The sequence below is a fragment of the Rhagoletis pomonella genome, unplaced genomic scaffold (genome assembly GCF_013731165.1).
Source record: "Rhagoletis pomonella isolate Grant_MI unplaced genomic scaffold, Rhpom_1.0 Rhpom_scaffold_00013, whole genome shotgun sequence".
Lineage (NCBI taxonomy): Eukaryota > Metazoa > Arthropoda > Insecta > Diptera > Tephritidae > Rhagoletis > Rhagoletis pomonella.
The window spans coordinates 17563579-17577757 of NW_023458567.1; the positions used below are offsets into that span (position 1 = coordinate 17563579).

Here is a 14179-nt window from a genome sequence, read left to right on the forward strand (position 1 = left end):
GAATCTTTGTCAGGGGAGATGGTTGCCCTGAAAATCAGATGGTTGTTTAAAACGATAATATTATGAAATGCTTGAGCTGGGCAGGGACAAGAAGGCAAAAACATGCCTTCTACTGGGTTGAGACACATTTTTGCACCGGGGAAAGGCAATATTTTTGGGAAGAAACGAAATCACCATTAAATTTTCAGCAAAGTCAAAAGCACTAGTTCAAAAAGTTGATTCATCAACCGAATTCAATATTCAATTCGACCTATTCTAAGACACAACTGGCAAAAATCAATGCCTAGTGGAAAATCGGAATAACATTTTTTTAATCACTAAATAATAATAATAATTGAGTTCTACACAGTTAAAAGGCTTCTAGCGGGAAATTATTCCTAAAATTCTAGACTTTACTCAGCCAGACTCACTTAGAGAAACCTGGCTAGTGGCCACCACCTCAAAACATCCCAAAACACATGTCAACAACAACAATAAAGGAAGAAGGTGATGAACACGGTAAAAGCATTACTCAAGAATATACTTTTACTTGTACGACCCTGTATGTAGTACTAAATACGTATCGTCGTTTAAAGTACAAAACCGCGTATCGTCGTTCTGCAAAACCGCGTAACTGATATTTGCTGCTAAGAAATGGATTTTCTCACACAAGCTCTTGGCTAAATCCTTATGCATTCGTCCTGAAATATACTAGCCAGAAATGAGATTGCTTTATAAAAAAGAAAACCATTTGGAAATATTAGTGTTTTTACTCTCTAGAAAATAATTTATGCAACCTCACATACGCGGGTTTGCATTTCGTTGATACGCGGTCTTGTACTTTAAACGTCGATATGTACATATGTACCCTAACATAGTATACTCAAGAATGTGCATACATATATATGCCAAAAACAAGAACCATCATGGACATACAATGCCAACAACTACAAAGCACATGCTCTCTGTATAGACTGCAAAACGAAAAAATAAGTGGTAGGCAATCTCAACAAAAACAAATACAAATCAGTGGGGTGGTAATACGACGGATTCATGCTCAGCATGCTATTTGCCGGCTCTCAGCCGCTGGAGCTGCTTGGACATACTGGTTTATTTATTTTAACAAAAAGTTAATTTTTTATTGTTGTTGTTGCTGTTGATTGTGCTGTGATAGTTGCCTATTTCACCGTCGCCGCCGCAGCCACCATGCGCCTTAATGGATTTGCACTTCTTGAGCTCTTCAGAGTTGTTGCTACTTCGTACATACACTTGTGGTCAGCTGAATAAGTCAAGTGACGTTTTGACTAGTTTGGGCTATTTTTATTTTGTTTATTTAATGTTTATATTTTTTTAATAAAATAATAATAATAATTTTAAACTTTATTTAGAATTGTTAGGAAAATTTGGTAGATTAAAGTGCAAATTTCAAGACGATAGAAAATCGCGTTGACATTTAATAATTTGTTTTGCTGATGCTGTTAGGCATTTTCTCCCATACAAACGGAATTGTCGAGCATATCGCACACCGTCTTCAAAAGAGTCACAACTCAAAATAATACGTCTGTCAGAAAATGCGAAAAACTATTTCATAGCAATACCTTAGTTTTTTTAAACAAATTATAACAAAAATTTGCTAAAGCTCTTGCTGAAAGGTAAATAAAAGCTCTGTGCACATTTTAAAGGCATATTCTCAAAAATGCCAAATTTTGAGTTGTGACTCTTTTGAAGACGGCGTGCGATATTTCATATGGAAAAAAATGCACAAAACCGTCAGCCAAAAAAAAAATATTAAAAAACAACGCGATTTTCTAGCGTCTTGAAATTAGCTCTTTGACCTACTAAAATTTAATGAGCTACAAAATTGCATGCCCAAAACTTTTCTCAAAATTCTAAATAAAAAGTTTAAAATATTTAGGTGCAAATGTTAAAGTTTGTTGATTTTTCATAATATTTGTACGAACTTAGAAAAAAATATAAGCATTAAATAAACAAAAGAAAAATAGCCAAAACTAGTCAAAATGTCACTTGACTTAATCAGCTGGCCACAAGGGTACGCTACTAGTGATTTCTTGCTGTTGCTGTTGTTATGAGTCGGTGTTTAGATTTTGCCGGTTTTCATTTTCAACTTCAATTGACTGCATATAAGGTAAATATGTATGTACTTAAATACATAAACATATAATCGTATGTGTACATATGTATGTATGTAGTTACATGTGTATGGCTCCATGTGCTTACGTGGACATGTGTGTATTTACGACGAGCGTCTCCTCCATGATGATTTTTGTTTTATCATATTTTTGGTTATTGCAACTGTTGTTATAATTGGTGCTGCTCCTGACTGCTGTTTGCGACTCTGACAGCCATCTTTGCTGGACTTATTTTTTGCTCTTAAAATTTTTGTTCTTGCTTTTAAGAATTTTCGTTTACCGGCGTTTTAATGGATTTTTGTATGCCTTTCAGCGTTCATATGTACACATTCACGCCCTGAGAACAATGGCGCGTACGTATGTTTATGCATACGCCAGTTTGACAGCAGCAGGAGTAAATGGTAGTCGTCCATTGTGGCGGCCGGCCCTATTCTCAGCCCTTTTGTACATTACATACATACTGTGGTGGACGAAATAATAGAAACTTTTTATTTTTACCAGTTTTGGCTATATTTATTTTGTTTGTTCGATGTTTAATTTTTTTTTAAGTCTAGCACATTATACTATAAAAATCACCATATAAATGGACATTTCAAACTTTGTACAAAAATTATGAAAATTCAACAAATTTTAGCAAAATCCTCAAAAACTTAACTTTTTATTCAGAATTTCTACAAAAATTTAAGGCATGCAATTCTATAGCCCATTAGATTTTAGTATGTTAAAGTGCAAATTTTAAGATGCTGGAAAATCGCGTGGATTTGTAATATTTTTTTTTGCTGACGTTGAATTCATTACTTTTGTACAAAGTTTGAATTGTGGTTATAGTCAAAACTTGTCAAAATAAAATGCTTCTATTATTTTTTCCGCCACTGTATGTGTATCGCTAGCAAGAATGATAGAATACAAGATTGCGCCGATCAGAGAGGATTTTTGAGAATAACTTTTGCGTGACGTCACACTGGTGCAATTGCGAGAGAGAAATGCCAAAACGTGAGCAAGAATGGAAGAAGAAGAAAAAATGTTGCAAGGAAAACGTAAACAAGTTGCACAAGTGTGACGTCATGCAAACAACGATTCTGTCAAATTCGTTAAGAGAGGAATAGCGGTCCGAGATCGGCGCAACCTTTGTATTCTCTCAATCGTGTATCGCTAGGCTAGAGTCCTTTTTTACAAAAGTTCTTATAAACATATTAGAGCACAGCAAAAATCCATACGAATCAGAAATAAAAAAATTTTGTATTATTTTGGCCTTAACGAATTTTCTGTGCCTATTTTGGACTTGTCAAATTTACTTGTCAGTGAATATAAACGGTAAGAAATAAAATAAGTGCCTCAATCCTTTTGGAAATGATGCATTTTTAGTTTCGCTTGTGTCCTTTATCAAAATATGAGTTTTCACAAAAAGTAAATTCAGCAGTTTTTCACTCTTAAGCTAGCGATATGTAAACCATTTTGCTGCTGTTGTTGCTTCTAGTAATTATTTGTTTGCAATAGGCTTTGTTGTTGTTGCACTTGAGCTCAAGCATAGCTAACTCAAACTATGGCGCATAGCAACAAAAACACATTGCTAGTAAATAAGTACAACACAAATGTGTGTAAATTAAAAGGCTTTGTGTGCCTGCAGCTGGCCTAAACTGGCTGGGACTACCATGTTTTATGCTTTTACTGTCCTTATTCTTCACACTTTCATCTGGATTTGTATGCTTAGCTATGTATACTTATTCTCGTCTCGCAGTGACATTCAACTTGCTTTATTTTCCTACAAAAAAAAGAAATAAATAAAAATATAAAGCAGTTTACAGAAATACAAAATTTCGGAAACAGTGCTTTCCATCAACGGTGAAGTCTACTTAGCCCACCGCTCATCGATTGCAGTACGCACCTCATGCAATAAAAAATCGGCAGTGCTCGGAAAAGTCAAGTACGGGCATCAAAGCTTCAATATTTAAACTTGTGACCACCCGAAGCTTACTTGTTAAACTTAAAAAGGAGGTAGAGTATTCTAAATAAAAACAAAAATATTATTTTTTAAATATAGTTCAACAACAACCCCGCCCAGGACGGTTGGTATCTCAGTCGTTGTCGTCAAGTTCCACTAACGGCAGCCCTAGGAAGCGTGCAGCTTCTGTTGGGTTGGTCCACAAGGACAAAGCCGTTAGGGTTGTCGGGTTTTCCGGGCATGCGAAGAGATGTTTCGAGTCATGTGGGGTCTCTCCGCATGCCGGACACTCATTTGGCACATCCTCATTCAATCTACTCAGGTAGGAGTTTAACCTGCTGCAGTAGCCAGAGCGAAGTTGGGCTATTCGTTCGTGTATACCGAGGCAGATGAAGCTCCGTCTCTTCTATGTCCGGGGGCGGTATGCCTAGAACGGCATTCACAGGTCTAAAGTCTACATAACGCGAGACTGACTCCCTGTGAATGCCGCTCAGGGCCAGTCGGTAAGCTGACGGGTCCAGAGGTTGCTTGATGAACCTCTGGACTTCGTCCGTCAGTTCATATAGATGCCTCCTGACGTGCCTAGGCGAGGGCCCCTCTGCAAGCAGCTGTCTGTTTGGGTGGCCTCTTTTGTGGCTCCCGATCAGGAACTGCTTGCAGAGCATTATGTTGTGCTCCTTTACGGGGAGCATTTGCGCCTCGCCGTGGAGATGATGTTCGGGCGACATCAGGAGGCATCCTGTCGCTGTCCTGAGTGCGGTGTTCTGTACAGTCTGTAGTTTCGTCCACTGCGTCCTACTAGTCCCAGGCGACCACACTGGCGCTGCGTAGTTTAAAACCGGCCGGCCTATTGCCTTGTATGTTGCCAGCAACGTTTCTTTGTCTTTGCCCCAAGTACTGCCGGCTAGCGACTTGAGGACCTTGTTGCGGCTCTGTACTTTAGTGACAATAGCGCAGAGAAGGAGAGCAGGCTGCCGAATATTACTCCGAGTATTTTGGGGTTATTCACCGTCGGAATTGGTGTGTCATCGACGTGAATTCCCAGCGGTAGCCTGACCTCCTTCGTCTAGATTGTGAACAGGGTCGCAGAGGATTTCGTAGGGGAGAGGGCTAGACACTTTGCAGTGAAGAAGCGAGAAAGTTCGGAGCGATACCCGTTTACTTTCGAACACAGGTCATCAATTCCATTCCCAGTCGCCATGATCGAGCAATCGTCGGCATAAGAGACAATCGAGACTCCCTCTGGTGGTTGAGGGAGCTTTGAAATGTAAAGGTTAAACAGTAGCGGGGAAAGGAAACCACCCTGTGGAACCCCCTGTTTTATTTTCCTCTGTTTACTCGTTTTGTCTCTAAACATTACCGACGAGTGTCGACCACTCAGATAATTTGCCGACCACCGTTTGAGCCTCTGTGGGAGAGAGGAGGCCTCTATATCTTCTAGTAGCGTGGAATGGCAGACAGTGTCAAACGCCTTTGACAAGTCCAACGCTACTAGAATCTTTCTCTCACAGGGACGGTTTCGGTTAAGGCCACGAGTTATCTGAGTGTTTATGGCGTTAAGTGTTGTTGTTGTACTGTGCACTTTACGGAAACCATGCTGATGCTTCGCTGGGGTCAAGTGGTTTGTGAAATTCGGGAGTAGCAAGGCCTCGAGTGTCTTCGCTACCGGTGAAAGGAGTGTTATCGGACGATAAGAATGTCCTATGTTGGCTGGTTTCCCCGGTTTGAGCAGTGGGACCACTCACCCCATCTTCCAGATGTCTGGGATAATGAGAGTGGCCATATACAAATTGAGGACCTCCGTTAGGTACGCTACCCCCGCAGGACCCAAATTTTTTAGCATCAGCATGCATATTCCGTCGGGGCCCATGGCTTTGGAGGCTTTCGCCTTCCCGATGGCCACGTGAACTTCACCGCAAGTGAAAGCGAGGGGGCACAGGTTGTTGGCAGTTTGTGCAGCCTTCTAGTCACTCTACGCTTGGCTTTGTCCACCGGAGGATGCAGTATGAACTGCCGGCTAAAATAGCTCGCGCATCGCTCCGGGTCCGACGAAGCATGGTCGCCGAAGGAAATTTCGACTCTGTCGTCGTGCTTCGTCGGATTGGACAGTGACCTCATGGTTGACCAAAGCTTGCTCACACCAGAGGTGAAGTTACAGGTCTTCAGATGCTCCTCCCACTTCTTCCGCTTATGTACGTTTACTAGTTGCCGAATCTCCGCGTTGAGATCCCTGATACGGGGATCTCCGGGATCGGCCTGACGAAGGCTATCACGCTCATCGGCTAGAACAGCCGCTTCGGCAGGGAAGTTTGGACGTGACAACCCTGCGGAACTTACGTTCACCGTGATGGACGTCGGTTGGTGTGGGGAGCGCTGTGAAGGTGTTTTCGGTAAACTCCGCGTAACTTTTCCAATCAGCTTTTGAAAAGTTGATATAGGTCCGGTGTTTGGGCGGAGGCAAAGTCGGTTGGTTTATCTATCGAGATGACTATGGGTAGGTGGTCTGATGCTAAAGTCAGCATAGGTCGCCATGTTATGCTGTTTATCAGACCAGCGCTGACTATGGTGATGTCTGGCGAGCTACTGAAGTTACCCATAATCCTGGTGGGTGCGTCGTCGTTCATTGTGCAGAATGTCGAATCGTCTATCTGCTCAGCCAAGTCTGTTCCCCTACGATCGTTTAACAGGCTTGAGTGCCAAAGATCGTGGTGCGCATTAAAGTCACCTCCTACCATACGATTTTCACCTCTGAGGAGCGCACCTATATCAGGGTGATATCCTGCCGGGCAGCAGGTGACAGAGGGTATGTATATGTTAAATATTTAGAGCTCCACATCGCCTGACCGGATAGCAATTCCCTGACATTCTAGGGTGGTATCCCTGTGGTCGATGTCTGCTTCAATAAGACGATACTGCACGGTGTGGTGCGTGATGAACGCTAAGCCACCACCATTATCTCGCTCGCGATCTCGACGGTGCACGTTGTACCCGGCAACTTCGTCTCTTGGACCGCAGCTATCAATATACCATGCCGACACATGAAGACGGTTATCTCCTCAATCTTGCTCTGTAGCCCGTTGCAGTTAAATTGAAGGACCTTCATGTGGTTCGGGAGACGTGTCGTGATGTGGGGTGTAAGGGATGTGTGTGTTCTCACCGCCGTTGGCTGTGTGCGCTGCTGTGATGGTTGCCGCCCTGTGGTGGTGGCGGGAGGCGTCGCAGTTGAGGTCTGCGACCGAGCAGCGCAACACGGGCCCAGTCCAATCTTGCGTGGTACGCAGACCTGAGCATGCCCTAAAGTGGCACCAGCCAAGGCAGGTGTTGCACTTGACTGATGTCGCATTACGGAATATCCGGGTCTGACATACCGTGCAGATTGTAGGGGGAACCAGGAGTTGTTGGCGGCGACGTGTGGGTAGTGGTGCGGTTGTGTGTGTTATGTGGTCTGTCGTGGCTGTGATGCGGTCTGTGGTGTTATTATGTTGTTGTGCTGTGGTGACTGTGTGAGGCTGCTCGGGTGGACTGAGGTTAGCCGTGGAGGCTGCTCTGTTTGAGCAACAGGGGGCCACATACGACGTGGTCCACTGTCGATGTGTCCGTAGTCCTGAGCAGAATCTAAGGTGACTCCACCCCTCGCAGGCATTACACTTGACTGAGGTGGAGTTGTGGTGTAGTCGTCTCTGGCATACACAGCAGGTGTAGATTTCTGGCCCTGGGTTTGACTCGATGCCAGCCCTGAGTAGAAGAATACGTAGTGAATGTAGCCCTGTGGACGAGCAACTTCTGAGATACTTCGCCGACCTAAACGGGGTTAGATCGCCGAAACAACAGCCCTTGGTCGGGTAAAACCCGAGTCATTCCGGTACGTAGAACCGGCTGTCGTGGGAATGTTGCCTGGTTATCAGGTTATGTGGTTATATTTTTATTCAGTTTACAACAATAAAATGCACTACACAATAATAATTTTTAACCAGATAACCTGATGACCAGGCAATTGTGAATAACCTCAATAAAAGTTTCTAACTTCGTAAAAATTTAGAAAAATTCATCAAGTTTTCAACATTTCAAACTTATTAATCAAAATTAATGCGGTTGCCCATTTTAATTTTAGTATAGTAATGATTTTTGAAAATTTTCCCCGAAGGTCTTGTAGTTTTTTTCATGTAACGCATGCTTTTTCTATGGGAAAATGCGCTACCCCATATGGAAAAAATTGCCAAAAATCAACTAGAATCTTGAGCTACTTCAAACTTGCACTTTACAATACATTTTTCTACAATTTTTTATTAAAAAGTTTGAAATGTTGATGAAAATCTAATGAATTTTTAAAATTTTGTACAAAGTTTGAAAGTTTTCTTTATATAAATTTTGTTACATTGTGAATTATATTAAAAATATATACATACATATGTATATGTATATATTTTTTATAATATTCTACCTTATTTTTTTAAGTGGTGGTAAGGTTTTCGTTGCCACCTAAATATCGAGTAGTATAAGCCGCAGTCTGCACAACGGACTAATGGAATTGAGGTCTGGTATACCTACGGTGATCAGATTTCTGTGGCCAAAAAGCGGGACATTTGTAAAGCATCGAATCCGAACATACAATTTTGTCTTTAGGATAAAAAGACATAACGTCTTTTAATACAGCTTTATTTAAAATAAAACAGAGAGAGTAAAACTTGAAAAATTATATGGAAAATACATTTTGACAAGTTTTGGCTACTTTCGTTTGTTTAAAAAACGTTTATTATTTTTGTATTATAATATAACTTTCTAGTTTAAAAAACCATATACCTAAATCAAAATTTCAAGCTATGTGGAACATTAGTAGATTTTCTAGAATCGTTCAAAACAATACAGTTGCAGTTTTGTAGCCCATTAAATTTTAGTATAATAATGTGCAAGTTTGAAGGACCATGAACTTACCGCTGATTTTTGGCAATTTTTTGTTTGCTCATTTTCTTCTAAATCAGTTTTGACCCAGTTATTTAAGTTTTTCGTAAATCTATCTTTGACAAAAGTAAAAAAAGCATCAAAACTCTCATTATTACGATTCAGTTGAAAAGATTTTTAAATATTTTTATGGAGATTTTTTAAGCCTAATCTGTTTTGTCATCTGAGAGGCCTTATTTGCAAAAGGTTCTTTAAGAAACTATTTTTATTCATAAAACCTCCATTTTTGGAGGTATTTTCAAATCGGTCCAGCTCGCTTAAATCTTAATATTTTTCCGAAATATTTTGGTGGACGTCTTAAAATATAATAAATTTTGTAATCCCGACGGAAAAATCGCAACTTTTTTAGTGATGCAGTCTAATGTAGTATATACATTTCTAAATTAAAATACGTATGTATAACAGGCTGATCTTGTTTCATAAAATACGTAATTGCGCTTTCAAAGTGCGTGTGTGAAATTAAGACGAAAAAAATAAAAAAATAAGTTAAACTTTTCGTACTCTACGAGTTTATTTTGCGTTTTATGTATGTGTGTTTGTGTTATAAAAAGGGTAAAACAAAACACAACAGAACTTGTAAAAAAACGAAACCACTTAAAATCAGTACACAAACGCCTCTAGCACCTTACTTTTACTACACTTCTGTGTATGTATGTTTGGTCATTTCGAAAGAAAAAAATAAAAAACAAATAAAAAAAATTAATCAAAACAATAAAATAAATTTGCATAGAATTGCTGCGACGGCGCTATGTGTAGATATCATCATCCCTGCAAAAAAAAATTGTATAAAATAACAAAGCGACAAATTCATTCTCCATGCTCTATTTTAACGAACGCCATGTTGGCGCTCTCACATGCCTCACATACTATGTACACACACAGTCGCACTCATTATCAAACCGAAATCCATAGGCATTGCCATAAATTTGCATTTGTTGTTGCCACATTTCGTGGCTGGCTGCCGGTGCGACGCTTCCAATTGATGGTTGTCGACTCGTCGCCATCGTTGCCGGTTACCGGCATTGTCCGCTCATTTCCTCAAGCATTTCCTCCCTACTCCGCCCACTTTCATTTCGAGTGTGTTGGTGGCTTCATGCTCTTTGCAAATACTCACTTGCTAATGCTATCAAATAATCAACCATAGCAGCCAGCCAATCCATCCAACCATCCATCCATCCGGTCTGCTATCATTTGAGCTTTCATTTTATGTGACTCTCTCTCTTTGGACCTTTGACTGCTTATACTGGTATGTACTATGGTTTTTGCATACGTTCGTTTTAATTTAGCACATTTGCCGGTTTTTGGTACTCGTCGTTTCAGTTTCGGTTAAATGCCTCGTGCACACGCGCAACGTTGCCTTAAATCGCTCACTTCTTCCAAGTACAATAACCCCCCTGAGGTGCTTTTGTTGTTGCATGTGACCCAACAATGTACGATTTCATAGTGGTTCGCCTTTTATTTTGTATTCCTTAACAATAGCTTTTGCTGCTGTTTTGTTGCAAAAAAATTTTTGCACACATGTTTGTGGTTTTATTCGATTTTATTTTCAGCTATTCTTAATGGCATTCACTGCAGACCAAGGAACCAGCTTTCGCTGTGTGAGTGTACCTACAGGGTGCTATGTGCGTCTGTCTTTAATCAGCTTTGAAGAGCTGATTTGCGCACTCATTCATTTATTACCTTTTATTTCCTTTTGCCTTTTCTGTGCCTTGGCAAGTTGGTTGTATTCATTTTTTTATACAAATATTTAATTTCAATTTCTCTTGTTTGTTTTGCAGAGATTCCTCAGTATCCGAATGTCGATCCTTTCAACTATGAGAGCATGAAATCGTCGCTGTTGGAGCGTCTGGAATTATTCAATGCCGCACCATTTACCATTCAACGTTTGTGCGAGCTTTTGATTGATCCGCGTAAACAATACAGTCGCATTGATAAATTTATGCGTGCTCTGGAAAAGAACATTTTAGGTGAGTATTTGTCCGTCGTGTAAAAAGTAATTGAATTAACAAAGAAATTATAGGCGTGGTGTACAGTTATTAATGACATGATAAATGATTTCAACAAGCTCTTTTTTTAAGTTAAAAGTGAATTTGTTAGATAATTGGTGATAAAACCTTGTGCTGCAGTTGGAAATATTGATTTCCAGACTCAAAAATAACTCTGATGGCCTTATTCATAAAAAATAAATTAGCTTTATAAAAGGTTTATAAATTGAAAAATGTATGATAATGTCAATTTAAATTAAAAATTTTAATTTACTTTATTTTTTATGAATCAGGCCATAATACTATGTCCCCACTGGAGCTTAACCATTTAGTTATAGTTGTTGAGTTGGTTATCCCGATAACCCACAACATACACTTTTAAGTTTCATGCAATTTTTCCCCAAAATAGGCAGTGTAGCTACTTAATAGGCTATAAAACTGCGTATTCAAAATTCCAATTAATTTAAAAGAAAAAAAGTTAAAACCTGATTAAAAGCAATCTGCAAAAAATTTTCGGAAATGCATCGTCAAAATTTGTTTCGAATAACTGTTTCGAATAACGGAATGGCCTGGCTTTTTAAGCCATCTTCGGGCCGTTAGCGTTAAATTTGGAAATAATATTCACTACCAGTGTTCGGACTCACCTCCGCTGAATGTTATGCGGTAACATACATAAAAAAAAGAAAAAATAATCCGACGAACTGATAACCTTCTCCTTTTTGTGAAGTCGGTTAAAAACCAACTCGAAACCACGTCGAAAATCTGATACAACCCTGTGCTTTTCTGCCATATGTGGGTCATTAGCGTTAAAATTTAAAAATTTCGTTCCGTACCAGTGTTCGGACTGCCACTCCGATCATATTAGATTTACTTCGGTTTTTGAAAAAAATTGAAATCTACTCCTCTACTCCGCTTGACTTCAAATCTATTCCGTTTTTTGCACTCTAAGGCCCGTGTTCACCCCCTGGTTTCAGTAAAAAATTTAAAGTTAAGCACAATCTCACTAGATAAAAGAAACTTGTTCATAAATATGAGTCAATAAAGTCACCTCGTGATTTTTTGATATATGGATGCAAAACTTGGCGGATGCAGAACTTTACTTAAGTTGATGAAAGACATATGTTGAAAGAAATTTATATAAAGTAGAAAGGTTTAGGTACTATTGCTCTCTAAAAAGGGTCTGTTAGATATATTATACTCTATGGAAAATACAAAATTACCTTAATCTTATTTATGCATGAATAGAAAATGTTTAAAGTCGAAAGCGAAACTAAAAATTCCAATCGGTACTGAAAATTTGTTTTTGCTCCGATTTTTGAAGGGTTTACTCCTGAATCGAGTTTCAGTAATCCCAACACTGCTTTCTACATTTTTACTGTTTTATAAACCTCAAACCTCAGTGTGGACAGCAATGGTTAGTGATGTGGTTATGTTCGACTTGAGATGATTAACCTTTTGGTGGGGACATGGTATAAGGACAGATGTTTAATTAAAAATTCTAAGGAGATGAAGTTTAAAATATTCAAACGAACTACTAAAATCTATGACAGAAGAGTAACTGTTACACAATCGGATACATCTTGTTATCAGTTCATTGATATCATAATTTACAAGATGCATAATATAATACGCGAAAGGATTTTTTGTCTAAATCAAATCTGCCCCATTCGTTCGATTTTCAAAAATTAGATGTTAAATAGGTTTTACTTTTTCAAAAAGAACGGCCACTATTAAATAATTAAACACATATTGTTTAATAATCAATGCCCTCAGATCCGCATCTTTCGTTCGATTTTCAAAAGTGAGGTGTGAAATGAAAGGACTTAGGCTGTAGATGTTCAATAAGGCTTATACTTTTTCGAAAAGAGTTGCCACCTGTTAAAAAATTAACCTTAAATTATTTAAAAAGTCATATCGCTGTGGGTATCAACCGAAATGGCTGTAAAAAGCTTTATATCTTAACTACGCGAAGGAGGGTTGCCACATGTTTGAAAAATCGAGTTAAATTTTAATTAAAGGAATTAGGTAAGTGAATAAGGTATAACCATATGGGTGTCAGACAAAAGGGGTTTAAGAAGGTATAAGTTTGAAAATATTTTAAAGACGGTTGCCACGTGTTTGAGACGTCGAATGTAATTATTTTATACCCAAGTTATATGAAATACTAAAAATCGCTGTCAAATGAAAGAATTTTAACAAATCTTTAATTTGACAATTTTGCATATTTTTTATGTCTTTGAGAGTTGCCATGTGCTAAAAAATAAAATTCAACGTAAAAAGATTTTAGTTTAAAAATACTTTAAAAGGGATTGCCACCTGTTTGAAAAGTTGAATTTGTTTCACTTATACACAAGCTAAATGAAATATTGATAATATTTTTAATTAGGGTTGCCGCCTATTTTTGTTTTTTGAGGTCATTAGATCTGCGTTGTTATTTCGAATTTCCAAAAAAAGAAGTCAAATTAAAGAACTGGGATTGCACATAGATGTGCAATAAGATTTATTTTTTTGAAGTTATAAAGTTTTTAGCGGTACAGAGTGATATTAAATCTGAGAAATTGAAAACCGACACCATGCGTCACCTCTCATCATTACGTGAATCATTAGGAATAGCAGTACTCCAAATGGCTTTTTACAAGAGAAGTGTACAGACTTTTTATAGTTAGAGGATCTCTAAAATCCGCGCTGTTGCTTTTTATACAGCCAATCATTCCAAAAGCTTTTGAAACTATAAAATCGACTGGCAAATGTAATCATATTGTCAATATGACTCCAAGATTTTTTTATTTAGGTAGTACCGTGGTGTATCGTTTTGTATATGATTTTAAATTATTAAAAGAACACCATTTTTCAAACGAATGCACATCATCCTGCAACTTAAGGCAGTCGGGGATATATTGTTGATTCTTAATAACAATTTTACATGATCAGCGAACATAAGACGTTTCGCATGACGTAAATAGCGAGATAGGTCATTAATAAAAATAAGGAACAGCAATGGGCCGCAAGGTGTCCCCTGGGTAATACCCGACCACACTTCAACGAATAAAGTTGATTTTGTTGAGCCAATCTGCACAAACGTCTTCCTAACGGTTAGAAATCTTAAGAAAAAATTGAGTAAAGAACCTATTACGCCTTACATATGTATTTAATTTATGCTAAAG

At 38.6% G+C, this 14179-nt stretch overlaps 1 protein-coding gene across 2 annotated transcripts in view; it reads left to right on the plus strand.

Moving 5' to 3' along the window:
- Positions 1–14179, plus strand: part of LOC118748904 (serine/threonine-protein phosphatase 4 regulatory subunit 2) — a 31073-nt gene that overhangs the window by 11174 nt on the left and 5720 nt on the right. For both annotated transcript variants that reach the window (XM_036483644.1, XM_036483645.1), the window contains exon 2: positions 10809–10997. In XM_036483644.1, the coding sequence (XP_036339537.1) occupies positions 10809–10997 (189 nt within the window). The remainder of the gene's footprint in view (positions 1–10808; positions 10998–14179) is intronic.